At 45.7% G+C, this 26,319-nt stretch overlaps 1 protein-coding gene across 2 annotated transcripts in view; it reads right to left on the bottom strand.

Moving 5' to 3' along the window:
* Positions 1-8,182: 8,182 nt before the first annotated feature.
* The window catches only part of LOC137379966 (protein SSUH2 homolog), a 47,081-nt gene continuing 28,944 nt past the window's right edge, over positions 8,183-26,319 (bottom strand). Inside the window, exons 9-12 of one of the 2 annotated variants that reach the window (XM_068051395.1) lie at positions 24,003-24,095; positions 18,816-18,921; positions 17,465-17,572; positions 8,184-9,962 (exon numbers count right to left, since the gene is read on the bottom strand). In XM_068051395.1, the coding sequence (XP_067907496.1) occupies positions 9,822-9,962; positions 17,465-17,572; positions 18,816-18,921; positions 24,003-24,095 (448 nt within the window). In that variant the 3' untranslated portion in view covers positions 8,184-9,821. Of the gene's footprint in view, positions 9,963-17,464; positions 17,573-18,815; positions 18,922-24,002; positions 24,096-26,319 lie in introns of both variants that reach the window. The other variant, XM_068051396.1, reaches the window with a different exon arrangement.

The raw sequence follows: 26,319 nt of genomic DNA, 5'->3' as shown, positions 1-26,319 counted from the left end.
TTGATGAAGCAGCTGAAGATGGTTGGGCCTAGGACACTACCCTGGGGAACTCCTGCAGTGACTTAGATGATTGACCTCCAACAGGTATGACTCCAGCCAGCAGAGAGTTTTCCCCCAATTCCTATTGACTCCAGTTTTGCTGAGGCTCCTTGATGCCATACACGGTCAAATACTGCCTTGATGTCAAGGGCAGTCAATCTCACCTCACCTCTTGAGTTCAGCTCTTTTGTCTATGCTTGAGCCAGGGCTGTAATGAGGTCAGGAGCTGAGTGGCCTTGGCTGAACCCAAACTGAGCGTCACTGCTAAGCAAGTGCCGCTTGATGGCGCTATCGATGACACCTTCCATCACTTTATTGATGATTGAGAGTAGACTGATGGGGCGGTAATTGGCCAGGTTGGACTTGTCCTGCTTTTTGTGTACAGGACATACCTGGGCAATTTTCCACATTGCCGGGTAGATGCCAGTGTTGTATACTGGAACGGCTTGGCTAGAGGCACCGCAAACTCTGGAGCACAGGTCTTCAGTACTATTGCCGGAATATTGTCAGGGCCCATCGCCTTTGCAGTATCCAGTGCCTTCAGTCATTCTTGATATCATGCAGAGTGAATTGAATTGGCTGAAGACTGGCATCTGTGATGCTGGGGACTTCAAGAAGAGGCCGAGATGGATCATCAACTCGGCACTTCTGGCTGAAGATTGTTGCAAATGCTTCAGCCTTCTCTTTTGCACTCATGTGCTGGGCTTCCCCATCATTGAGGATGGGGATATTTGTGGAGCCACCTCCTCCAGTTAGTTGTTTAATTGTTCACCACCATTCACAGCTGGATGTGGCAGGACTGCAGAGCTTAGATCTGAACCGTTGGTTATGGGATCGCTTAGCTCTGTCTCTCACAAGCTGCTTACACAGTTTGGCATGCAGATAGTCCTGTGTTGTAGCTTCACCAGGTTGACACCTCATTTTGAGGTATGCCTGGTGCTTCTCCTGGCATGCCCTCCTGCACTCTTCATTGAACCAGGGTTGGTCTCCTGGCAATGGTAGAGTGGGTGATATGCCAGGCCATGAGGTTACACATTGTAGTTGAGTACAATTCAACTGATGGCCCACAGCGCCTCATGGATGCCCAGTTTTGCATTGCTAGGTCTGTTCAAAATCTATTTCATTTAGCACAGTGGTAGTGCCACACAATGTGATAGAGGGTATCTTCAATGTGAAGGCAGGACTTCATCTCCACAAGGACTGTGCGGTGGTCACTCCAACCAATACTGTCATGGACAGATGTATCTGTGGCAGACAGATTGATGAGGATGAGGTCAAGTATGTTTTTCCCTCAGCACCTGCCGCATACCCAGTCTAGCGGCTATGTTCTTTAGTACTCGGCCAGTAGTGGTGCTACTGTGCCATTCTTGGTAATGGACATTGAAGTCCTCCACCCAGAGCACATTCTGTGGTGGGATTTGAACCCATGTCCCCAGAGCAATACCCTAGGTCTCTGGGTTACTAGTCCAGTGACAATACCACTACACCAGCACCCCTCCCCCCCCGTATGATGCATGTCAGGTGAATTCTTCAAGCAAGAACCAGACCAAATACAGTTAGTTGAGAACAGAAGTGAAGAGGAAAATAAAACTGGCAAAGAGAGAATCTGAGAATAGAATAGCATTTAACATAAAAGGGAACCCAAAAATCTTCTCCCGGCATGTAAATAGTAAGCAGGTGGTAAGAGGTGAGGTGATACACGTTTAGAGGTGCAGGGCGAGGCTAGAATGCTCAATGAGTACTTTGTCATAGAGTCATATATGGCAGAGATGAGTTCCATCAAGTCCATGCTGGCTCTCTGCGGAGCAATCCATTCAGCCCCACTCCCCCCCTCAATCTCTGTAGCCCTGCAAGTTTATTTCCGTCAAGTGCCCATCCAATTTCCTTTTGAAATGATTGATTGTTTCCACTTCCACCTGGGCAGCGAGTTCCAGGTCATTACCACTCACTGCGTAAAAATGTTCTTCTTCACATTCCCACTATAGAGTCATTTACAGCACAGGAGGAGGCCATTTGGCCCGTCGAGTCCATGCCAGCTCGCCATGGAATTATCCAGTCAGTCCCACAGCCCCGCTCGATCCACGTAGCCCTGCAAGTTTATTCCCTTCAAGTGGCCATCCCCTGCATCTGTTGCCCTAAACCTCCAATCTGTGTCCTCTGGTCCTTGTACCATCAATTAATGGGAACAGGTTTTCCTTGTCTAACTTATCTAAGTCTGTCATAATCTTGTACACCTCTATCAAATCTCCCCTCAATCCCCTTTACTTCAGGGAGAACAACCCCAGCTATTCCAACCTAACCTTGTAACAAAAATTCCCCCATCCTGGGAACCATTCTGGTAAATCTCTTCTGCACCCTCTCAAGGACCATCACATCCTTATCAGTGTTTACAAAGGAAGAGGATGCTGACAAAATGTCAGTAGAAGCGGAGATGGTAGAGGTAATGGATGGGTTGAAAATTGAGAGGCACAATGTACTGGAAAGACTGGCTATGCTTAGAGTGGATAAGTTACTTAGTCCAGATGACGTGCATCCCAGGTTATAAAGGAAGTGGGGATGGAGATAGTGGAAGGGCTTTCCATAATCTTCCAGTCTTCCCTGGATATGGAGGAGGTGCCAGAGGATTGTAGAGTGGCAAATGTGACACCCTTATTCAAGAAAGGTTGTAAGGACAGTCCTCACAACTACAGGCCAGTTAGTTTAACATCAGTGGTGGGTAAGGTTTTAGAAACAATAATCAGGGGAAAAATCAACAGGTGCTTGGAGAGGTTTGAGTCAATTAAGGATAGCCAGCATGGATTTGTAAAAGAAAAGAAAAAAAAAGAAAAAAAAAGACTTGCATTTATATGGCTGACGTCTCAAAGTGCTTTACAGCTAATGAAGTACTTTTGAAGTGTAGTCACTGTTGTTATGTAGGAAACGCAGCAGCCAATTTGTGCACAGCAAACACCCAAAACAGCAAGGTGAAAATGACCAGATGATCTGTTTTTGTGATGTTGATTGAGGGGTAAACATTGGCCAGGACACTGTGGATGACTCCCCTACTGTTCTTCGATTGGGCCTTAGGACTTTTTACATCCACCCAAGCAAGCAGAAGGGGCCTTGGTTTGACTTCTTATCCGAAAGGCAAATTGTGCTTGACGAATCTATAATACCTAGTTTTTATCTGTCCGGACTGCTTTGCTTGGTCAGTCTAAGGTGCACGTCTGTTGGTGAGTTTATTTGCTGGGCGCTGCCTAGTGCACGCAGAGTTATGTAAGGCGTGCAGAGGACTGGAGCGCGTGATGCACATGTGGCTGCCAATGACTGGTGATGGCGGCGCGGTGGGGAGGGTTGGTGGAGAACGGAAACAGTGCAAAGTAAAGGGAGCTCAACAACAAAGTTACCCTGGCTGGAGAGATTGTTTTCGTGAAGGATGGGATGTGATTGATGGGAGGGATGGGGATGGCAAGAGCGGGAAGGGGATGGCACAGGAGAGATAGAAGGAATGGGATGGGGATGCCATGAGAGGGATGGCATGGGATGGGGATGGCATGGGAGGAGTGGATGAGATGATGGAATTGGTTAAGTGTTGCAAAATGGTGGAGACAATTATTTGATACAACTGATTATTCAAAAGCTATTCTTTGTGCTAAAAATGAAGATTCACTAGGTTTGAATGAAAGAGTTTTAGAAAAGCTATCATTATCGACAAAGAAGATGATAACAGTCCATACCCTGCTGAGTTTCTACACAGTCTAATTCCAATAGGCATGCCACTGCACAAACTTAGACTCAAGGAAGGAGCGATGTTGCTATGTAACTTGAATCCTAAACAACAACTGCATAATGGAACAAGATTAGTATTTAGGAACCTGTTTTCTTAGATGATAGATGCTGAAATTATAACAGACAGATTTCAAGGAAATAGAGTGTTTATTTCTCAAACAATATTGAGCCCATCAGAGGTAAACCTGCCTTTTCAACTCAGGAGAACACTGTTCCCAATTAGAATTTCATATTCTATGACTATAAACAAGTCAGAACGTCAGACTTTTGACAAAATCTGTATTTATATTCCTTGACCAGTTTTTACATATGGGCACCTTCATATAGCTCTTTCCAGAATTAGTTTTGATTCTGTTAAAGTTCTTGGTGAAAGAATAACCAGAAATCCTGTATTTATAGAAGTACTGTTGCAGTAAAGATACTAATTTCACCGCAAATGTTTTGCAACTCTCTGCTAATCTAATTAAATTTTCCGGTGAAGTAACAGAGAAGGTTGATGAAGGGAATGCAGTGGACATTGTCTATATTAATTTTAAGAAAGCATTGACAAAGTACCACATAAAAGGCTGGTTAACAAAATTGAGGCTCATGGAACAGGAGCTTGTCTCAGCTTGGATAAAAAATTGGCTACGGGACATAAAACAGTGAGTCCACTTAAAAGGTCACAGACCTAAAACGTTAACTCTGTTTCTTTCTCCACAGATGCTGCCAGACCTGCTAAGTATTTCCAGCACTTTCTACTTTTATTTGAGTTGTGGTAAGTGGTTGTTTTTCAAACTGGAGGACAGTAGACAGTGGTGTATCCCAGGGGTCAGTACTGAGACCGGAGCTTTTTTATATATATAAATGCTTGGATATTGGACTACAGAGTAAAATTTCAAAATCTGCCGATGATATCAAACTTGGAGGTCTGGCAAACAGTGAGATGATACCATTCAACTGCAACAGGACATAGATAGGCTAGCAGAATGGGCAGACAAGTGGCAGATGAAATTTATTGCTGACAGGTGTGAGGTGATGCATTTTGGCAGTAGGTATAGAAAGAGGTAATATATACTTCATGGCACAGTTCTAAAGAGTGTGCAGGGACAGAGGGACCTGGGGGTTCGTGTACATCGATCTTTGAAGGTGGCAGAACATAGTGCGAGATTAATTACCAAAGCATATGGGATCTTGGGCTTCATAAATAGAGGTATTGAGTACAAAAGCAGGGAAGTTCTGCTGAACCATTATAGAGCTCTGGTTAGGCCCTAGCTAGAGATTTGCATCCAGTTCTGGTCACCACACTTCAGGAAGGATGTGAGGGTCCTTGAGAGGGTGCAGAGGAGATTTACCAGAATGGTTCCAGGGATAAGGGATTTTAGCTACTAGGTTAGGTTGGAGAAGAATGTTCTCCTCGGAGCAAAGGAGATTGACAAGAGATATGATCGATGTGTACAAGATTATGACAGATTTAGATAAGGTAGAAAAAGAAAAGCGGTAACAATTAGCTGATCATGCAATGACCAGGGAACACAAATTTAAGGTTTGGGTAAGACATGCAGGTGGTTGGGGAGGTGGGGGGATGTGGGGAAGAACTTTTTTACACAATGAGTGGTAAGGACCTGGAAATCGCTGCCCCCCAAGGGTGATGGAAGTGGAGGCAATCAATGATTTCAAAAGGAAATTGGATGGGCAGTTGAAGGAAATAAACTTGCAGGGCAACAGGGATCGAGTGGGGAAGTGAAACTGACTGGATTGCTGTACAGAGAGCGGCATGGACTTGATGGGCCGAATGGCCTCCCTGTGTGCTGTTATGACTCCATGACTCTATGACTTGTGGTGTCACAATATGCAGCCATTGCAATACAAATACAGTACGAGGATGGCGGGGGGGGGGGGGCGGGGGAGGGGGGGGGGAGGTGGCGATGGTGAAAGGGTGTTGGAGATTGAAGTGTCGACAACAGACTCTGGAGGGCTGCTGCGGTAGAACAGCAGGAAGCATCTGCTGGATGGAAACACTGAGTAACTGGGCTCTGTGCCACTATTTTATGTTAGGTGACAATGTGTTGGACAATGCTAGAATAAAACATTGATAGGCTATAAATAAACATATCTTTATTTATAAAGTGAATGTATTAATTTATATCACACAGATTCATTTATTTGGGCACCACTAAACATGTAGCACAATTTATTGGACCCTGACATCTACAAGTGGCATCCATATGCCAGGATCATGGACTCCAAACCTGGGTGATGTAAACTGAGACTTAACATTCACAAAGAAAGAAAAAACAATGGCACTTTATAGGTGAAGAAAGTTCAAGGAGAGTACTTCCTGTTTTAACTGCTCCTTCTTTCTACGGGGTAAGTCTTGATTTTGGCTGCTCATTTTACACCTCCTCCAATTTTTATTTACATTGAAGATTGAAATCAGGAGAGTTTCAAAATAGGCAGCTGACTCGCCATCACTTGTTTTACACTGTCCCACGTGATCTACCCCTATATACTTATTACCAGTACTGGAATACCACTAAACTTTGTGCCTGTTAGGGACCTGCCATTTCATGTTCCTTTCCTTACACCATGCTCTGATGGTGTCAGAGTTAGAGTAGCTCCATTCACTGTATTGTGGCTGGAAACTTCAGACCAGCCTGGTGTCCTATCTAGAGCCACTTGACCCTACAGAAAGGGAGGGGCTTAATGAGATCCTACAGGATCAGGTAGCACCAGAGTTGCTCCTAGCCTGGCCCAAGTTTCCACTGAACCATATTACATAATAGATACATATGAGGAAGGCTATTCAGCCCATCTAAAGTCATCCATCAAGAAAGAGCCTATAATTCACCCATAATATTTAAACGACTCCATGAGGCGTCTCCCCAGAACTGACATTAATACAGTGATTGACAGAGACCAAAAACACGGCAGGGTAGGTCTTGACTTTGTGCAGTAGTGTAAAATGGGTGTTAGCGAGTCAGCATCCTGTTTTACATCCCTCCTGATGGCAATGGAAATATATATTTTTTTGATATATATATAAATGACTTGGATCTTGGAATACAGAGTAGAATCTCAAAATTTGCTGATGACACCAAACTTGGAGGTGCGGCAAACTGTGAAGATGATATGAACTGCCTGCAACAGAACATAGATAGGCTAGCAGAATGGACAGAGATGTGGCAAATAGAATTTAATACTGTCAAGTGTGAGGTAATGCATTTTGGCAAAAGGAATAGGGAGAGGCAATATATACTCAATGACACAGTTTTGAAGTGTGCAGGAACAGAGGGACCTAGGGATGCATGTGCATTGATCTTTGAAGGTGGCAGGACATATTGAGAGAATGCTAAGTAAAGCGTTTGGGGTCTTGGGCTTCATAAATAGAGGCATTGAGTAAAAAAGCAGGGAAGTTATGGCGAACCTTTATAAAGCTCTGGTTAGGCCTCAACTGGAGTATTGTGTCAGTTCTGGTCACCATGCTTTAGGATGTCTGAGAAACTCAGTGTTGTAATTTATGTAATTACTCGTTGACCTCTCATGAAGCTGCAAATGGAGGGTCAAGAACAAGTCTTAAGGAGAAGTGGGGTTAGAGGCTGGGGGAACAATTGGACAGGACACCCAATGTAATTCTGATCCCATTAAAGTGATACCTTCTACCTTATTTTTATATTCCCTTTGTTAATTCCTAAGTCCACATTAATGGAAATGTTCAATGTAAACCTGTCACACTGTAATTACACCCTTCTACCAGTGGTGGCACTGCAGCACCTCTACTGTTGAGAGTGTGTAAACGAGGTATGGTGAGATTTATATAGATAGTTTCCATTACAATGCATTGTAATTCATAATGGAAAAAGTTGATAGAGTATGTTGATTTTTAATCTATTACTAGTCGTTCTCATGTGATATGGCACATAGAGAGTCAAGATCACCTGTAGTCTTCAGGTGAAGTGGAATTAGAGGATGGAGGATAGTTGGGCCATATGTAATTCAATCCTCAATTTAAAGTCTTATTTTCTGTTCCTATTTTATCTCTAGTTATTACTAAAAATCAAATATCTGTGTGCACTTCCAGTCTGTACTTAAGTTCTTGCTGTCATGTCTTTGTAATATGTTGGTGTCAACTTTTTTCTCATTATAAATTACTATGTCCACGTTTATAATTGGTTTTGACTATGTAAATATGTCACTCTGATTGTACAATCTGACCATCATATTTCCACAAATCACTCAAAATGTTTTCGGAATTTTTTCACTGCCATTTTCTTCTCAGTAACTGAAATTTCTAATGTCCAAAACAAGGGTTTAAACAATTTATAAAAAATCAAATATTGCATATTAAATTTATCAATGTAATTGTTTTATGTGTCTTTAAATGCCTTGATTAACTTTTTTACTTCATTATAGATATAATAGATTGTTTTATTGTATGACATGCACTGTTATTACATAGAATATCTATAAATACAGTTATGTTTATCCTTTACATTGATATATATACCAATAGTATATATTTTTTACAAATTGAAAAAAGTTTAAAACAATGTGTGAATCATTCTTTCTTCTTCACCTCCTCCTCTGATGACTGTACTGACACAGGCTGGGATATTGTTTCACAAATACTGACAGCCCTCTGCTACTTCCTCAGGATCCATGTGAAATCCAAGACAGTAAAGGACAGTTTTTTATCCCCACCTCCACACCTGGGCACTAGTTAGGCACCCAAATGTGTGGAGCCAGGTTTACACTTTCAGCTTATGAGCCCCTGAGATCCAGACATTGATGTGGGCCTGAGAGTCAGCAGCCAGGCTTCACTGATCAGAATAGATTGGAGCCCTGAAGGAAAAAAGGTTTTATTTACATTTTGAGGTCTTCAGTATTGGGGGAGGGATGTGAGGCTGGTGTGAGGTGAAGCACTGGGGCTACTGTCCTCTTTGGATGCCCCTCCAGCTGGGCACATGCTAGGTGCATCTAAGGCGGGGAGGCGAGTGGTTTAAACCCAGTTAGGCTCCTCCCATCTCATGATTGCCCATCGCTGCAATATGTACAAGCACTCCATCACCCCCTCCCACTGGAAAGCCCCTTTTTCCTGGAGCAAACCCAAAGGGGACCAAGACCCAGCAGATCCATGTTTCTTCTAATGTACATCCCTACTGTAGACACACTTAGGGCAATCTTCCTTTGCTGTAATCTCTATCAACAGGCTACTCGACCATGCTCAGAAGCACCTTCTCAAGGGCAATGAGGGATGGGCAATAATTCCCAGCCTTTCTAACAACTCCCAACAATTAATGCATATATATAAAAACACAGCCAAAGAAGCCTCATCCTGCTCATGTACAACATCCAGGTGTGTACAATTCCCAGCAAGGTGGGGTGGGGAATGTGGGGGGGTGGATGGGGGAGGTGAATTGCAGCTCACTGGGTTGTGAATAGGTGCTGAAAAGCCTAACTAATTTCTACCCTCCTCGTCCCAAGTGCAGAGGCCAACGGGAATCCCTTACCTACTGCTCCGACTGACAACAGCAAAGTCAAGATGGATTGGACCCTTCACACGATGACTTTCCTAGTTTGGGCAATTCTGGGCATCGGAATTGATGGAGCTTGAGTTAATGATTGTGTTTTTGTTGCTGGTGGATTTTAAATGCATCACAGAGAAAAGTAAAACTATGGGGTTCCTGGGAGTCTATAAAATAATAATGTGCATTTCAATGCCACATTATCACCCTTCTCAAAATCCTCCAGGTACAATAAAAGATAATGAAGGGCAGCGATTGTTTTGTGAAGGCTGCAGCCAATTTGGCAACTTTGAGATCCCACATACAGCAATGAGATATTTGAGTGATTAACCAGCTTTTTTGCTGGTGTCGATTGAGGAAGATGCATCAGTTCGAACAACAGAAGAACGCCCTTGTTCTTCTAAATAATGTCATGGGACCTTCTCCCCATCCCCATTCACCAAGTTATTGGAAAAGGCAGGCGGGGCCTCAGTTTAAGGTCATCCACCGAAGGACATTCAAGGATGGAGATCAGAGAATGGCACAGTGGCACTTGCTGGGATAGTCTGGAGCGTAGACATTCTTTTCTGTGCCATATACAAAGTAGCTGTGCTCTCGTCCTTTCCACTGGAAGTGCACCTTGGTCACAGGAATCAGTTCAATTGTCTGCCGCTGCAATAAAGGAGTGATGGATTAGATATGGTGCTCTGCATAGGGGAGGGATGAATAAGTCAAACTCTTCCCAATAAAGCACAATACACACACTGGCCTGGATTTTGTTGTACCAGCGGGGCTCCAGGCCGAAAAAGTGAGAACCCCACCTTGGTTTTTTGGAGCCCCCCGGCACGATCTACCGGCACTCAGGCACTTAAAGACGGGGATCTCACCTCCAAGAGCTGCCGGCCAATCAGAGGGCCAGCAGCTCAGTATTATCAGAAGATCTGGACCCAAAGTGAGTGAGGCCCGTTTGCCAGGGCCAGACCGGCAGGCTCTGGCAGGCGGGGTAAGGGGTGGGCGTGTAGTGCAGGAGCTAGTGGGTTAACAGAGGTGAAGTTTTTCCAGGCAGAGGCCCTCCGTGGGCCACAGGTTATCCACGGAGGAGGGCATCCCCGCAAGCCCACAGGGAGGTTGTCATGTTTTACTGGTTAAATCCCAGCAGCGGTGGAAAGAGGCCCTTATGAGGCCTGTAATAAGCCACTTAAGGGCCAGCGTGGCCTCTGGGTGGGAAGGCCATCTTTGGTCTAACCTGTTCCCAACAAAATTGCATTGCGACAGGGAGGCGACGTGCCCTCCGCCCCCTGCCTCCTGTTGCAATTCTATGGGACCCCTGCCTCTCAACCCGTCTCCAGGGGATTCATAAATTCAGCCATATGTCTTGCAGAATTACAAACAGTGAATTCCCTCCCAACACCTCTCTCCCTCTCTCTCATAGAAACATATAAAGATTCGTAGCACAGAAGGAGGCCATTCAGCCCTTCATATCTGTGCTGGCCAAAAAACAGCTATCCAGCCCATCCCAGCTTCCAGCTCTTGGTCCACAGTCCTGTTGGTTATAACACTTCAAGTGCATATCCATGTGTTTTTTTAAATGTGATATAGGTTTCTGCCTCTAGCACTCTTTCAGGCAGTGTGTTCCAGACCCCCGCCACCCTCTGGGTGAAATTATTACTCTTCATCTCCCCTCTAATCTTCTTCCAATTACATAAATTATACCCCCTGGTTATTGACCTCTCTGCTAACGGAAATAGGTCTTCCTATCCACTCTATCTAGGCCCTTCATAATTTTATTCACCTCAATTAAATCACCCCTCAGCCTCCTCTATTCCACAGAAAACAATCCCAGTCTATCCAATCTTTCTACACAGCTAAAATTCTCCATTCCTGGCAACATCCTCGTAAATCTCCTCCATACCCTCTCTAGTGCGATCACATCCTTCCTGTAATGCAGTGATCAGACTGGATGCAGTACTCTAGCTGCAATCTAACCAGTGTTTTATACAGTTCTAGAGTAACCTCCCTGATTTTACACTCTAGGAATCGATCAATAAAATATCTCATATGCCTCCTTGACCACCTTATCTACCTGTCCTGCTACGTTCTGGAATCTGTGGACATTCACTCTAAGGTCCCTCTGTTCCTCTACACTTCTCAGTATCCTACCATTTATCCCCTTGCCTTGTTTACCTTCCCCAAATGCATTACCTCATACTTCTCCGGATTGAATTCCATTTGCCGCTTTTCTGCCATCTGATTAGTCCATTGATATCTTCCTGCAGTCTACAGTTTTCTTCTTCACTATCAACCACATGGCCAATTTTCATATCATCTGCAAACTTCTTAATCATGGCCCCTACATTTAAGCATTTAAGTCTAAATCACTGATATATACCTGAAGTAGCAAGGGACCTAGTACTGAGCCCTGTGGAACCCCACTGGAAAGAACCTTCCAGTCACAAAAAACACCCGTCAACCATAATCCTTTGCTTCCTGCCACTGAGCCAATTCTAGATTTAACTTTTTTAAAATTCATTCATGGGATGTGGGCGTCACTGGCTATGCCAGCATTTATTGCCCTTGAGAAGGTGGTGATGAGCTGCCTTCTTGAACCGCTGCAGTCCATGTGAGGTAGGTACACCCACACTGCTGTTAGGAAGGTAGTTCCAGGATTTTGACCCAGTGACAGTGAAGGAACGGCGATATAGTTCCAAGTCAGGATGGTGTGTGTCTTGGAGGGGAACTTGCAGGTGGTGATGTTCCCATGCATCTGCTGCTCTTGTCCTTCGAGGTGGTAGAGGTCGCGGGTTTGGAAGGTGCTGTCTAAGGAGCCTTGGTGCGTTGCTGCAATGCATCTTGTAGATGGTACACACTGCTGCCACTGTGCGTCGGTGGTGGAGGGAGTGAATGTTTGTGGATGGGGTGCCAGTCAAGTGGGCTGCTTTGTTCTGGATGGTGTCGAGCTTCTTGAGTGTTGTTGGAGCTGCACCCATCCAGGCAAGTGCAGAGTATTCCATCACACTCCTGACTTGTGCCTTGTAGATGGTGCACAGGCTTTGGGGAGTCAGGAGGTGAGTTACTCGCCGCAGGATTCCTAGCCTCTGACCTGCTCTTGTAGCCATGGTATTTATATGGCTACTCCAGTTCAGTTTCTGGTCAATGGTAACCCCCAGGATGTTGATAATGGGGGATTCAGCGATGGTAATGCCATTGAATGTCAAGGGGAGATGGTTAGATTCTCTCTTGTTGGAGAGGGTCATTGCCTGGCACTTGTGTGGCGCAAATGTTACTTGCCACATATCAGCCCTAGCCTGGATATCGTCCAATTCTTGCTGCATTTCTACACGGACTGCTTCAGTATTTGAGGAGTCGCAAATGGTGCTGAACATTGTGCAATCATCAGCGAACATCCCCACTTCTGACCTTATGATTGAAGGAAGGTCATTGATGAAGCAGCTGAAGATGGTTGGGCCTTGGACACTACCCTGAGGAACTCCTGCAGTGATGTCCTGGAGATCAGATGTTTGACCTCCAACAACCATACAACCATCTTCCTTTGTGCTAGGTATGACTCCAACCAGCGGAGACGTTTCCCCCTGATTCCCATTGACTCCAGTTTTGCTAGGGCTCCTTGATGCCATACTCGGTCAAATGCTGCCTTGATGTCAAGGGCAGTCACTTTCACCTCACCTCTTGAGTTCAGCTCTTTTGTCCGTGTTTGAACCAAGGCTGTAATGAGGTCAGGAGCTGATTGGCCCTGGCGAACCCAAACTGAGCATCACTGAGCAGGTTATTGCTAAGCAAATGCTGCTTGATGGCACTGTTGATGACACCTTCCATCACTTTACTGATGATTGAGAGTAGACTGATGGGGCAGTAATTGGCCGGGTTGGACTTGTCCTGCTTTTTGTGTACAGGACAAACCTGGGCAATTTTCCACATTGCCGGGTAGATGCCAGTGTTGTAGCTATACTGGAACAGCTTGGCTCGGGGTGCGGCAAGTTCTGGAGCACAGGTCTTCAGTACTATTGCCGGAATATTGTCAGGACCCATAGCCATTGCAGTATCAAGTGCCTTCAGTCGTTGCTTGATATCACGTGGGGTAAATCGAATTGGCTGAAGTCTGGCATCTGTAATGCTGGGGACTTCAGGAGGGGGCCGAGATGGATCATCAACTCGGCACTTCTGGCTGAAGATTGTTGCAAATGCTTCTGCCTTATCTTTCGCACTGATGTGCTGGGCCCTCCCATCGTTGAGGATGGGGATATTTGTGGAGCCACCTCCTCCAGTTAGTTGTTTAATTGTCCACCACCATTCACAACTGGATGTGGCTTAACTGCAGAGCTTAGATCTGATCCATTGGTTATGGGATTGCTGAGCTCTGTCTATTGCATGCTGCTTATGCAGTTTGGCATGCAAGTAGTCCTGGGTAGAAGCTTCACCAGGTTGACACCTCATTTTGAGGTATGCCTGGTGCTGCTCCTGGCATGCCCTCCTGCACTCTTCATTGAACCAGGGTTGGTCTCCTGGCTTGATGGTAATGGTAGAGTAGGGGATATGCTGGGCCATGAGGTTACAGATTGTGGTTGAGTACAATTCTGCTGCTGCTGATGGCCCACAGCGCCTCATGGATGCCCAGTTTTGCATTGCTAGATCTGTTCGAAACCTATCCCATTTAGCACGGTGATAGTGCCACACAACACGATAGATGGTATCCTCAATGTGAAGGCGGGACGTCGTCTCCACAAGGACTGTGTGGTGGTCACTCCTACCAATACTGTCGTGGACAGATGCATCTGCAGCAGGCAGATTGGTGAGGACAAGGTCAAGTATGTTTTTCCCTCGTGTTGGTTCCCCCACCACCTGCCGCAGACCCAGTCTAGCAGCTATATCCTTTAGTACTCGGCCAGCTCGGTCAGTAGTGGTGCTACCAAGCCACTCTTGGTGATAGGCATTGAAGTCCCCCACCCGGAGTACAATTTGTGCCCTTGCCACCCTCAGTGCTTCCTCCAAATGGTGTTCAACATGGAGGAGTACTGATTCATCAGCTGAGGGAGGGTGGTAGATGGTAATGAGTAGGAGGTTACCTTGTCCATGTTTGACCTGATGCCATGAGACTTCATGGGGTCCGGAGTTGATGTTGAGGACTCCCAGGGCAACTCCCTCCCTACTGTAAACCACTGTTCCACCACCTCTGGTGGGTCTGTCCTGCCAGTGGGACAGGACATACCCAGGGATAGTGATTGCAGTGTCTGGGACATTGTCTGTCAGGTATGATTCCGTGAGTATGACTATGTCAGGCTGTTGCTTGACTAGTCTGTGGGACAGCTCTCCCAACTTTGGCACAAGCCCCCAGATGTTAGTAAGGAGGACTTTGCAGGGTTGACAGGGCTGGGTTTGCTGTTGTCGTTTCCGGTGTCTAGGTTGATGCCGAGTGGTCTGTCCGGTTTCATTCCTTTTTATTGACTTTGTAGCGGTTAGGTACAACTGAGTGGCTTGCTAGGCCATTTCAGAGGGCATGTAAGAGTTAACCACATTGCTGTGGGCCTGGAGTCACATGTAGGCCAGACCAGGTAAGGACAGCAGATTTCCTTCCCTAAAGGACATTAGTTAACTTGCCACTTTCCCTTCTATCCCATGAGCTTTTAATTTTCTGACCAGTCCAGACCATGTGGAACCTTGTCAAAACCCTTACTTAGATCTATGTAGACTACGTCAAATGCACTACCCTCATCAACCATCCTTGCTACCTCCTGAATAAATTCGAACAAGTTAACCAGACATGACCTACCCTTAACAAATTCATGCTGATTGTGCTTGATTAATCCGTGCTCTCTAAATGACGATTTATACTGTCAGAATTCTTTTCAGTGATTTGCCCATCACTGAGGTTGGGCTAACTGGCCTGTAATTACTCGGGCTATCCCTTCCTCCCTTTTTAAACAATGCTACAACATTAGCAGTTCTCCAGTCCTCCGGCACCACACCTGTAGCCAAAGAGGATTGGAAAATGCTGGCTCGAGCCTCTGCTATATCTTCCCTTGCTTTCCTTAACAGCCTGGGATACATTTTATCTGGGCCTGGTGATTTATCCATTTTCAAGGACGCTAAACACCTTAATATTTCCCCTCTCACTTTGTTTATCCCATCCAATATTTCACACTCCTCCTCCTTAACTACAACGTCTGCTTCGTCCCTCTCTTTTGTGAAAACAGACACAAAGTATACATTAAGAAGCTTGCCCATGTCTTCTGCCTTCACACACAAGTTACCTTTTCAGTCACTAAGTGGCCCTATTCTTTCCTCTTGCTCTTTAAGCATTTCTAAAACATCTTTGGGTTATCCTTGATTTTACTTGCCAATATTTTTTCATGCCCTCTCTTTGCTTTCCTATTTTCCTTTTTAATTTCACCCCTGCACTTATACTATACGGTACTAGGCTTTCAGCAGTATCAAACTTTGGGGTCTGATATAAGGTTTCCTTTTTTTGCCTTTCCTATTCTGCCTGTTCTGACATCCAGGGTGGGGCTTAGATTTGTGAATCCCACCCTTTTTCTTTGTGGGAAAATATTTGTTCTGAACTCTCTTTAGCTCCACCTTGAATACCTCCCACTGCTGTGGTACGGATTTGCCTTTAAGTAGCTATTTCGAGTACTCTTTTGCCAAATCTAATCTCAGTTTAGTAACATTGGCCTTACCCAATTTAAAACTTTTACACTTGGTCTGTCTTTAACCTTTTCCATAACGACTCTAAATCTAACTGAATTATGATCACTACCACTAAAATGCTTTCCCACTGATACCCCTTCCACCTGCCCATTCATTCCCTAAAACTAAGACCTGAACTGCCCCTTCTCTTGTTTGGCTTGCTATATACTGGCTAAAAAAGTTTTCCTGAATGCATTTTAAGAACTCTGCACCCTATGTATGGTTTACACTGAATTTATCCCAGATACTATTAGGATCATTGAATTCCCCTTGTTACTGCCATATTGTTTCTGCACTTCTCAGCAATTTGCTGACATATTTGCTCTTCCATCTCCCTGATTGTTTGTGACTCTGTAGTATACTCCCAGCAGTGTGATTGCCCTTTTTTGTTCCTCCTATCAACCCATATGGTCTCATTTGATGCTCCTTCTAGTACATCATCCCTCCTCACATCTGTGATTGTTTCTCCTCCTTGAAGATGCTCCTTAAAACCTACCTCTTTGACCAAGCTTTTGGTGATCTGCCCCAATCATCTCCTAATGTGGTTCAGTATCAAATTTTATTTGGTAACCTCTCCTGTGAAGCAGCTTGGGAAGTTTTATAAATACAAGTTGTCATTTTTGTGAGGGCAAAGCAGTAGCAAGTGATGCTTTATTTTATGACTTTGTTTTGTACTCATCCCCATGGAATGGAAAATTTTCTCATTTCAGACATCCAACAGCAGGACCAAACACTGTACAAGCAGCTGCAGACTAAAGCTCCCTTTATCCTCAGCTTCAGAAGCGGGATATTTTCAGTTTCCTGTACCCCTTTCTGGGAGGGCAGCTCTGTGCTGTTGAGGCCACCCAAATTCATTTCACATGGGTCCTTACAATCTGTAGACTTCCATCCCATTGGTCAAGGCTGGGTTTGAACCGTGAGGCCCAAAATGTGAAGTCCAATTGCTCCATTCAATCCCCAGTGACCATGCAACACGTCCTTTATTGCCATCTGGATTATACACTAGGGATGTCTGTTAAATTGTCAGAATAATAATTAAGTAGAGTAAAAAAGCAAGTATTAGCAATTAACAATGAACAATTGACCCAGCATCAACTACGGAAGAGAGTTCCCAATTTCTACCACCCTTTCTGTGTAGAAGTGTTTCCTAGTTTCATTCCTGAAAGGTCTGGCTCCAATTTCTAGACTATGCCTTCAGTCCTAGACTCCCCAACTGATGGAAATGGTTTCTCCCAATCTATGCTATCTGTTCCCCTGAATATCTTGAAAACCTTGATCAAATCAGCCCATAACCTTCTAAATTCCAGGGAATACACCCCTATTTTGTGTAATCTCTCCTTGTAATTTAAGCCTTGGAGTCCAGGTATCATCTAATAAATCTAGAATTGCCTTGTGGTGCCTAGAATTTCTGGTATAAGGCCACAGATGCTATATTGGGTTGTATAGCCAACAGTTTCCTGGCCCATTCTTACCTGTTGAAGTATACATGCTGTTCTTCCAAACTTCTCCTGGTGTTCTTGAACCCCTTGTTGGGAGATCTGATCAATCAGGGAATCTGGAAAACCAACTATAGTATAGACCTGAGGGAAGAAAACAACACAGGGATAAAGGAGTTATTAAATTTGAAATATCAATTCAACCCTTTTCTTCCATTTGTATTTGTAAACGTGTATTTAAGAGAGTAAATGTTCTCATGAAGGTGAAAGGGGTGAGTACTGGGCGGTGGCTTTTGCCAATATTGTTACCTAGAGTCAACATCCAGAATCTCCAAACCAAGGGTCATTGTTGCATTGTGCATGACACATTCAGAGTTAAATGGAGTTAGACAGGGGATTAGATAAATCAGGATTTAGTGGTTAGAAGACATACATGGCAACCATCAACATTTTAAGCTGGCATGTGTTTTAACTCATGTCAGTTTGTTAGCATTTTAATAAAAACATTTCTCATTGAGATTGAAAGCCATCAGTGTCAACCAATCAGATCAGGCTGATTTGAAGCCTGTCAGAACCAACCAGATTAGTCAGAGGGTTGATAGGAAGAAAGAAAGACTTGCATTTATATCGCGCCTTTCACAACCACATGATGTCCTAAAGTGTTTTACGGCCAATGAATTACTTCTGAAGTGTGGTCGCTGTTGTAATCTAGGAAACACGGCAGCCAAGTTGTACAGAGCAAGTTCCCATAAACAACAATGAGAGAATAACCAGATAATCTTATTGAATGATGTTGATTGAGGGCTAAATACTGACCAGGATGCCAGGGAAAACTCCCTTACTCTTCTTCAAAATAGTGCCATGGGAACTTTTATGTCCACTGGAGAGGGAAGACAGGGCCTCAGTTTTTAACATCTTACCCAACAGACGGCACCTCCAACAGTGCAGCACTCCCTCAGCACTGCACTGGGAGTATCAGTCTAGATATTGTGCTTAGGTCTCTGGTGTGGGACTCAAACCCACAACCTTCTGACTCAGAGACAAGAGTGCTACCAACTGCTGACAGAGAGACTGCCAATATACATTAACAAATCACTCACAATCTCTCTGTAAGGAATGAGGTGAAATCTCCGTAATTTTTGCCACAATCTTCCACTATGTAGGGAACTTCGGCCGCTTATGTTATATTGTGTAATGAAGATTGTGCCTCACAGCACATGGTATAACCACACGTTATGGACCTACATTCAGGACCCTTTTGATAGCTAGTTTCCAGGGTCAGTTTGTACAAACCTGCGCAAGGCCGATACAGCTGACAAGAGACCCTCAACCTCAACAGATAGCATTGTAACAGTGAGCAAGCTCTCCAGAAACACCCCTCTCTTACCTGATAGCTTTCATCAGCGAAGACATTCTGTCCGGTCACTTCTCTGAAGAGTGTCACAGGAAGCCCGATTTGCTGGTCAGCCACTTGCTCGAAGACATTATTGGTCCTGGTCAAACACAACAACAGACTCATTGATGGTTGACACCGGACTGGAGGTGTCCACTGAGTGACACTACTGAGTGGCCTGCTCCTGCTCCTAATTCATATGTTCATACACTTTGTTACGACCGAGGCAGGAGTAATGCACTGTTAATTGCAGAGTGTAAATGGGGGACATTCAATCATGGGTTGTAAATGGGGAACAGCAAATTGTGGCGTGTAACCGGGGAACAGTGAATCGCAGAGTGTAAACGGGGACATTGAATCGTGGGGTGTAAACAGGGGACAGTGAATTGTGGCGTGTAACTGGGGAACAGTGAATCGCGGGGTGTAAAAAGGGGACAGTGAATTGCAGGGTGTAAACAGGGACAGTGAATCGTGGGGTGTAAACAGGGGACAGTGAATTGTGGCGTGTAACTGGGGAACAGTGAATCGCAGAGTGTAAACGGGGACATTGAATCGTGGGGTGTAAACATGGGACAGTGAATTGTGGCATGTAACTGGGGAACAGTGAATCACGGGGTGTAAACAGGGGACAGTGAATCGCTGGGTGTAAACGGGGGAAGTGAACCTTGGGGTGTAAACAGGGACAGTGAATTGCAGAGTGTAAACGGGGGAAATGAACCTTGGGGTGTAAACAGGGACAGTAAATTGCAGAGTGTAAACGGGGGAAATGAACCTTGGGGTGTAAACGGGGGACAGTGAATCGCTGGGTGTAAACGGGGGAAGTGAACCTTGGGGTGTAAACAGGGACAGTGAATTGCAGAGTGTAAACGGGGGAAATGAACCTTGGGGTGTAAACAGGGACAGTGAATTGCAGAGTGTAAACGGGGGACAGTGAATTGCAGAGCGTAAATGGGGAAAAGTGAATCGCTGGGTGTAAACGGGGGAAGTGAACCTTGGGGTGTAAACAGGGACAGTGAATTGCAGAGTGTAAACGGGGGACAGTGAATTTCAGAGTGTAAACGGGGGACAGTGAATCGCAGAGTGTAAACGGGGGACTGTGAATTGCAGAGTGTAAACGGGGGACAGTGAATCGCAGAGTGTAAACGGGGGACAGTGAATCGCAGAGTGTAAACGGGGGACAGTGAATCGCAGAGTGTAAACGGGGGACAGTGAATCGCAGAGTGTAAACAGGGGACTGTGAATCGCAGAGTGTAAACGGGGGACAGTGAATCGCAGAGTGTAAATGGGGGACAGTGAATCGCAGAGTGTAAACGGGGGACTGTGAATCGCAGAGTGTAAACAGGGACAGTGAATTGTGGGATGTAAACAGGCAGCTGTTTAACTATCACGTATTTTTCATGGTAACATTTGAATATCAGTAGCCACGTAAGGGCCTTTTCCCACTGCTGCTGAAATTAAACCAGCGGTGGGGTGGGGGCTTCCGACAAGCGGGGAGGCCTCCCAGTGAAACGAGGGCTCCCGGTGGAAAAGGCTGCCTCTCTCGTAACTCCCTACCCCTACACTTATTGTCACCGTACCGCACGCCCCCCCATCCCCGGGGTCTGCCTGATTGGCCCCAATGATCCCGTCTCACTTACTTCTGGTCTGGGGCTCCAGCGCTGGGCCGGGGCCCAGGCCTCTGTAGTATCGGAAGTGGCTACCGCTCCTGGTGGCGCTACCAATACTACTGAGCTGCTGGCCCTCTGATTGGCTGGCATCTTTTGGTGGTAGGATCCCTGTCTTTAAAGGGACTGGGATCCTGCTGCCAGACGCTTAAATTGAATTGCGCTGGGGTTGCTCTAATAGGACAAGGCCGGGTTCCCCTCGCCTTTTCGGCCCACCAGCACGATTAAATGCAGCCACACAGGCTGAATTTTACGGGCCCCCGCACATTGCATTGTAATGCAATGTTGTCAGTGCTGGGATAGGCCTTCCCGCCCAGAGGTCAATTGAGGCCCTTTTAACAGCCACTAGTCCAGGAAAACCTGCACCTCCTTGAACTACCCTACCCCTGTACGAAACGCACAGCCCCTCCCTGCCCTCGCCGGGGCTTGCTGGTCTGGCCCCGGCAACCCCACTTCACCTACCTTGGATCTGGGCTCCAACTCTGGGCCATGGACACTGCTCCCGGTGGCACTGCCAATACTGCTGAGCTGCTGGTCCCCTGATTGGTCAGCAGCTCTTGGAGGCGGGATCCCCATCTTTAAAGGGACGGAGATCCCGGCACCACAGAATGGCCCTGGGGGTTGGGGGGAAGGAGGGGGAAGGAGGGGGGGAGGGGGCTCCAGCTGACCGAGGCAGGATTCCCCCAGCCTTTTTGACCTGGGGCTGGGAGCCCTGCTGTGGGCACAAGATGCAGCCCCATCTGTGCAGCTGATTTATAAGCCGTGTTTTTTTTATATGATTTCATTTTCAGTGAATGATGAATATATAACAGAAACGCTTTACATCATGAAACTCGAGAGTGGAGCGTGTCTGCAGTGGAGGAAGCCAGTCGGGTCAAGAAATAGTGTTTAGATAACACAAAGCTTGGATTTTAAATGCCTGCATATTGTAGGTGGTTGCGCTATCAACGGATATGGAGCAAAGCCAGGTAAATGGAGTTGAGGTACAGATTAGCCATGATCTAATTGAATGGTGGAATAGGCTCGAGGGGTTGAATGACCACCTCCTGTTCCTTGAAGATTGACAGAGATGAGGAATCACCAAGTGTGATGAGCGGCGTTAGGGCAGGAGACAGCACGATGACTCCTGATTGGACGTGACGAGAATGCTGGGAGGAGGATGAACAGGTGGGACTATATTTGTTTGGGGGGTATGGGGATTTTCTGCAGCAGTTTACACGGTTTCTCCAGGGTTTCCACTGGAGTTATATTGGGGAAACTGGGAGAACTCACATGGAAATGCTAACCCTAGGAGTTCAGGAACGCCACGAGGGACAAGTTTTCAGAGGTGATGATCATCTGTAAATGTAACTGGTGTGGGATACAACCCTACTGGGACTAGGTGTTAACTATCTTCTACAGAATACAACTTAGAGCAGCTGTTCTTAGAGACCATGGGACTGGACTTGCCTACCTTGTGGTGGGGAGAGTTGGGTGGGACTTCCCTGACCCTTTCACCCCTACATTGACCCCCAGGTTTCCTTGTCATTGATTAAAGGTGTTCTCCTGGCAGGGTTTGTGACCGGACCCTTTAGCAGGATGGGGATTGGGCTGAAATGGAGGGAGTTGAGGGCCTAATAGTCCCCTTCACTCCAGTTAAAAAATTCACCACTTCACAGCTACACAACCACATACTGCCCTGGGCCTATTGCCATCTTTAAGCAGGTCATCCTGCAGAGAGGCAGATGGGAGGGCCAGAGTGGTCAGAGGTGGTCCTGGCAGGGACGAGTTAAGGGAAATGGAGCTCAGGCTGGGCAGGCAATGATAGGCCTTGCTCCCCACTTTCGCCCCCATTCCCACCACTGTCCTGCCTGATTTCAGCCTCTTCCTTCCTTTAGTGTGGGCTGGATTCAAAGCTGGCTAGACATAAAAAGTGCTTCAAGAAGAGTCCTAGTAACCCTTGAGAGAGAGTCAGCCTTCAGAATTCTGCACATTCCAACATTGACCTCATGCAGTGGATTCCTCTTTTGAGTGTTGGCTGGCTGTGGTGGGAGGGAGAGGGCTGATTAACAAGCCTGATCCACACTTTGCAGAAAGGCCCCCACTGAATAAAGGCATGGGTAATAAAGTGGGACCCCTGACTGATTTGCTTCCTCGCCATAGTCCAGGGCACCAAAGTCAAGCTGAGACGCCAACTATCTCAGTAGAGATTTGGGGGTGGGGGATGTGTCAGGTCTTCCTGACCTGTACCATACAGGTTGGGGTGGGGGTGAGGGTGAGATGCCCACAGATAGGTATTTTCCAGCAGGTGTCACTAGGGCTCAGTTGCTGGAATGGCCACACTGGTTCACAAACACAGGCATGCTGAGGTCAATTGTATTGTGACCTCTCCCCAGTCCCGCCCTCCAGTTATAGGTAACCAATCCCAACTATAAAAATATCACACTTACTGTAACTGTAGGTGTACCAAGTAGAATAGCCTTAGTAAGCTTTTGTAACATAAAATATATGATTTTGCAGTGGTTATACTGGCTACACAAGGTCAGGTGCAAATGCTCGAGAGCTAGTGAGTACTTATATGTGGCATGTCCAGAGTGTAATACAAAGAAGGATCTGCTGATAGGGCGAGGTGAAGTAGGGTGGGAGGAGGTTCAGGTGGAACTTAAAACACCGGTATTGACCTGTTGGGCCGAATGGCCTGTTTCTGTGCTGTAAATTTTGTATAAAACAACCTAAGACATCAACGGTAGCAGCTAACCTTAGCACTAAATAAGCTCACCTGCCAACAGCATACACACAGAATGTGATGACATAAGGGAAGCATACTTATCCTATGTAACTGAACCTATTAAAGCTATAACACACTGGAGAGCTCCTGGGGAATTTCAATGCAATCTTGTTGAGTCTAACAGTCAAGGTGATATGCTTGCAACCTCCAAAAGGAGCCCTTGGGATTTGAGCCTTGGCACCTATATCTGATATGCACCACATGTGAGAGATTGCATTTTATTATTGGCCACATACAGTGGTTATCTGGGGGGGTGGGGTGGGGGGAGAGAGGGAGCGATACAATCAGTCTCAGTAACCCTGGGTTAGAGAGCCAAGGCGGCCACTACAGAGATCACAACTCAGTGACACCTGCTGAAGACTACAATGCTGTAGTAACTTAGGACTGACTTTATGCACATCATTTGTATTATGTAGTCACTCAATGCATGTTGCAGGAGAAATAATCTTGCTGGACTCAGGAGACTCACCATAATTCCTGCCTGCCTCCAACTCGTTAGCTGATACAATGGTGTCAATATGCACTCTCTAAAACTTGCATCAGAGGTAAAGGACAATATCCTATAATACCTCTACATAAGGACAATGGGGATAGTCATAGAGCTTTATAGCACAGGAACAGGCCCTTTGGCCCATCGTGTCTGTGCCGGCCATCCAGCACCCAACTATTCTAATCCCATATTCCTGCACTTGGCCTGTAGCCTTGTATGCTATGGATATATGACAGTATCCTATATAAACCGACACTTACCATTTTACTGTCAGCTGAATGTAGAATAGCAACTGGCCACTGGTTTTGCAGACATGGCAGGTCCGAGTGCCTCGGCCTAGACAAGGGCCGCACCTGAGCAAGGAAACTGGTGTTACCTGGAGCAAACTCAATTCCTTTTACAAACACTTTGTAAGGCAGGGCATTGTCTATTGAATGACCTGTGCTGCATTTAGAGAGTGAGGAACACTTTTATTGGACATGGTACTTGATGTGTTTTGGTCCCATAGGCCTGCTTTGCTTCCTTGGGCTACATTTTGGAGAAGCCAGCAGCAAAAGTCCAACAACAGTCACACAAAACTTGTTCAAAAATCCAACTGGCGACTTTAAAGAGTAAAATTTCCCTAAGAGTCTGTGCCACTGGTGAGGCCTCATTCATATAAGGCAAATTCATGGAGTCATGCCAAGAAGGAGACCGTTTGGCCCATTGCTCCTGTGTTTGCCCTTTGAAAGAGTTGTCCAATTAGTCCCACTCCCCTGCGCTTTTCCCATTGCCCTGTAAATGTAGCCTTTTAGGAATACAGGAACAGCAGTAAGCCATTTAGTCCCTCAAGCCTGTTCCACCATTCTTTCAGATCATAGTTGATCTGTACCTTAATTCCATTTAACCACCTTAGTTCCATAAACTCTTAATACTCTTGCTTAGTTTTGCAATTTTCAATTGACCTCAGCATTCACTGCTTTTTTGGGGGGAGAGAGTTCCCGATTTGCATTATCATTTGGATTAATTAAGGTAAGATCTTGTCTAATATAAAAGCAAAATACTGCGGATGCTGGAAATCTGAAATAAAAACAAGAAATGCTGGAACCACTCAGCAGGTCTGGCAGCATCTGTGGAAAGAGAAGCAGAGTTAACGTTTCGGGTCAGTGACCCTTCATCGGAACTTGTCTAACTTGATTCAACTTTTTGAACAAATAACATGAAGGATTGATGAGGGTGGTGCAGTTGATGTGGTCTACATGGATTTTAGCAAGGTTTTTGACAAGGTACCGCGTAGCAGACTGGTTAAAAAAAATAAAAGCCAATGGGATCCAGGGAAATGCAGCAGGATGGATACAATTGGCTCAGTGGCAGGAAACAAAGGGTAATTGTTGACAGGTGTTTTTGTGACTGGAGGTCTGTTTCCACTGGCGTCCCACAGGCTCAGTACTGGGTCCCCTGCTTTTTGTGGTTTATATTAATGATTTGGGCGTAAATGTAGGAGGCATGATCAAGAAGTTTGTAGACAACACAAAGATTGACCATGTGGTAGATAGCAAGGAGGATAGCTGTAGGCTGCAGGAAGATATTGATGGTCCGGTCAAACGGGCAGAAAAGTGGCAAATGGAATTCAACCTGGAGAAGTGTGAGGTGATGCATTTGGGGAGGTCAAACAAGGCAAAGGAATAACTGAGAAGTGTAGAGGAAGTGAGGGACCTTGGAGTGAATGTCCACAGATCCCTGTAGGTAGCAGGGCAGGTCGATAAGGTGGTTAAAAAGGCATATGGAATCCTTTTCTTTATTAGCCGAGGTATAGAATATAGGAGCAGGGAGGTTATGCTGGAACTGTATAAATCATTAGTTAGGCCAGAACTTGAGTACTGTGTGCAGTTCTGGTCACCTCATTACAGAAAGGATGTAATTGCACTGGAGAGGATACAGAGGAGATTTACGAGGATGTTGCCAAGACTGGAAAAATGCAGCGATGAGGAAAGATTGGATAAGTTGGGGTTGTTCTCCTTGGAACAGAGAAGGCTGAGGGGAGATCAGATTGAAATGTACAAATTGTGAGGGGTCTGGATAGAGTGGATGTGAAGGGCCTATTTACCTTAGCAGAGAGGTCAGTGACTAGGGGGCGTAGATTTAAAGTGATTGGTAGAATAGAGGGGAGATGAGGAAACATTTTTTCACCCAGAGGATGGTGGGGATCTGGAACTCACTGCCTGAAAGACTTGCAGGTTGGTAGGTAAATTGGCCATTATAAATTGCCCCTAGTATAGGTAGGTGGTAGGGAAATATAGGGACAGGTGGGGATGTGGTAGGAATATGGGATTAGTGTAAGATTAGTATAAAATGGGTGGTTGATGGTCGGCACAGACTCGGTGGGCCGAAGGGCCTATTTCAGTGCTGTATTTCTAAAATAAAAAAATAAAAAAAATAATAGGGGCAGAAACCCTGAACTCATTTCAAAGGTGTCTGGATATGCACCTCAAGTGTTGTAACCTGCAGGGCGACAGACCAAATGCTGGAAGGTGGGATTAGGCTGGGTGACGTGTTTTTCGGTGGGCACAGACACAATAGGCCAAATGGCCTCTTTCT

The sequence above is a fragment of the Heterodontus francisci genome, chromosome 19 (assembly GCF_036365525.1).
Source record: "Heterodontus francisci isolate sHetFra1 chromosome 19, sHetFra1.hap1, whole genome shotgun sequence".
Classification (NCBI taxonomy): Eukaryota; Metazoa; Chordata; class Chondrichthyes; order Heterodontiformes; family Heterodontidae; genus Heterodontus; species Heterodontus francisci.
This window is presented reverse-complemented; position numbering and strand designations above follow the sequence as displayed.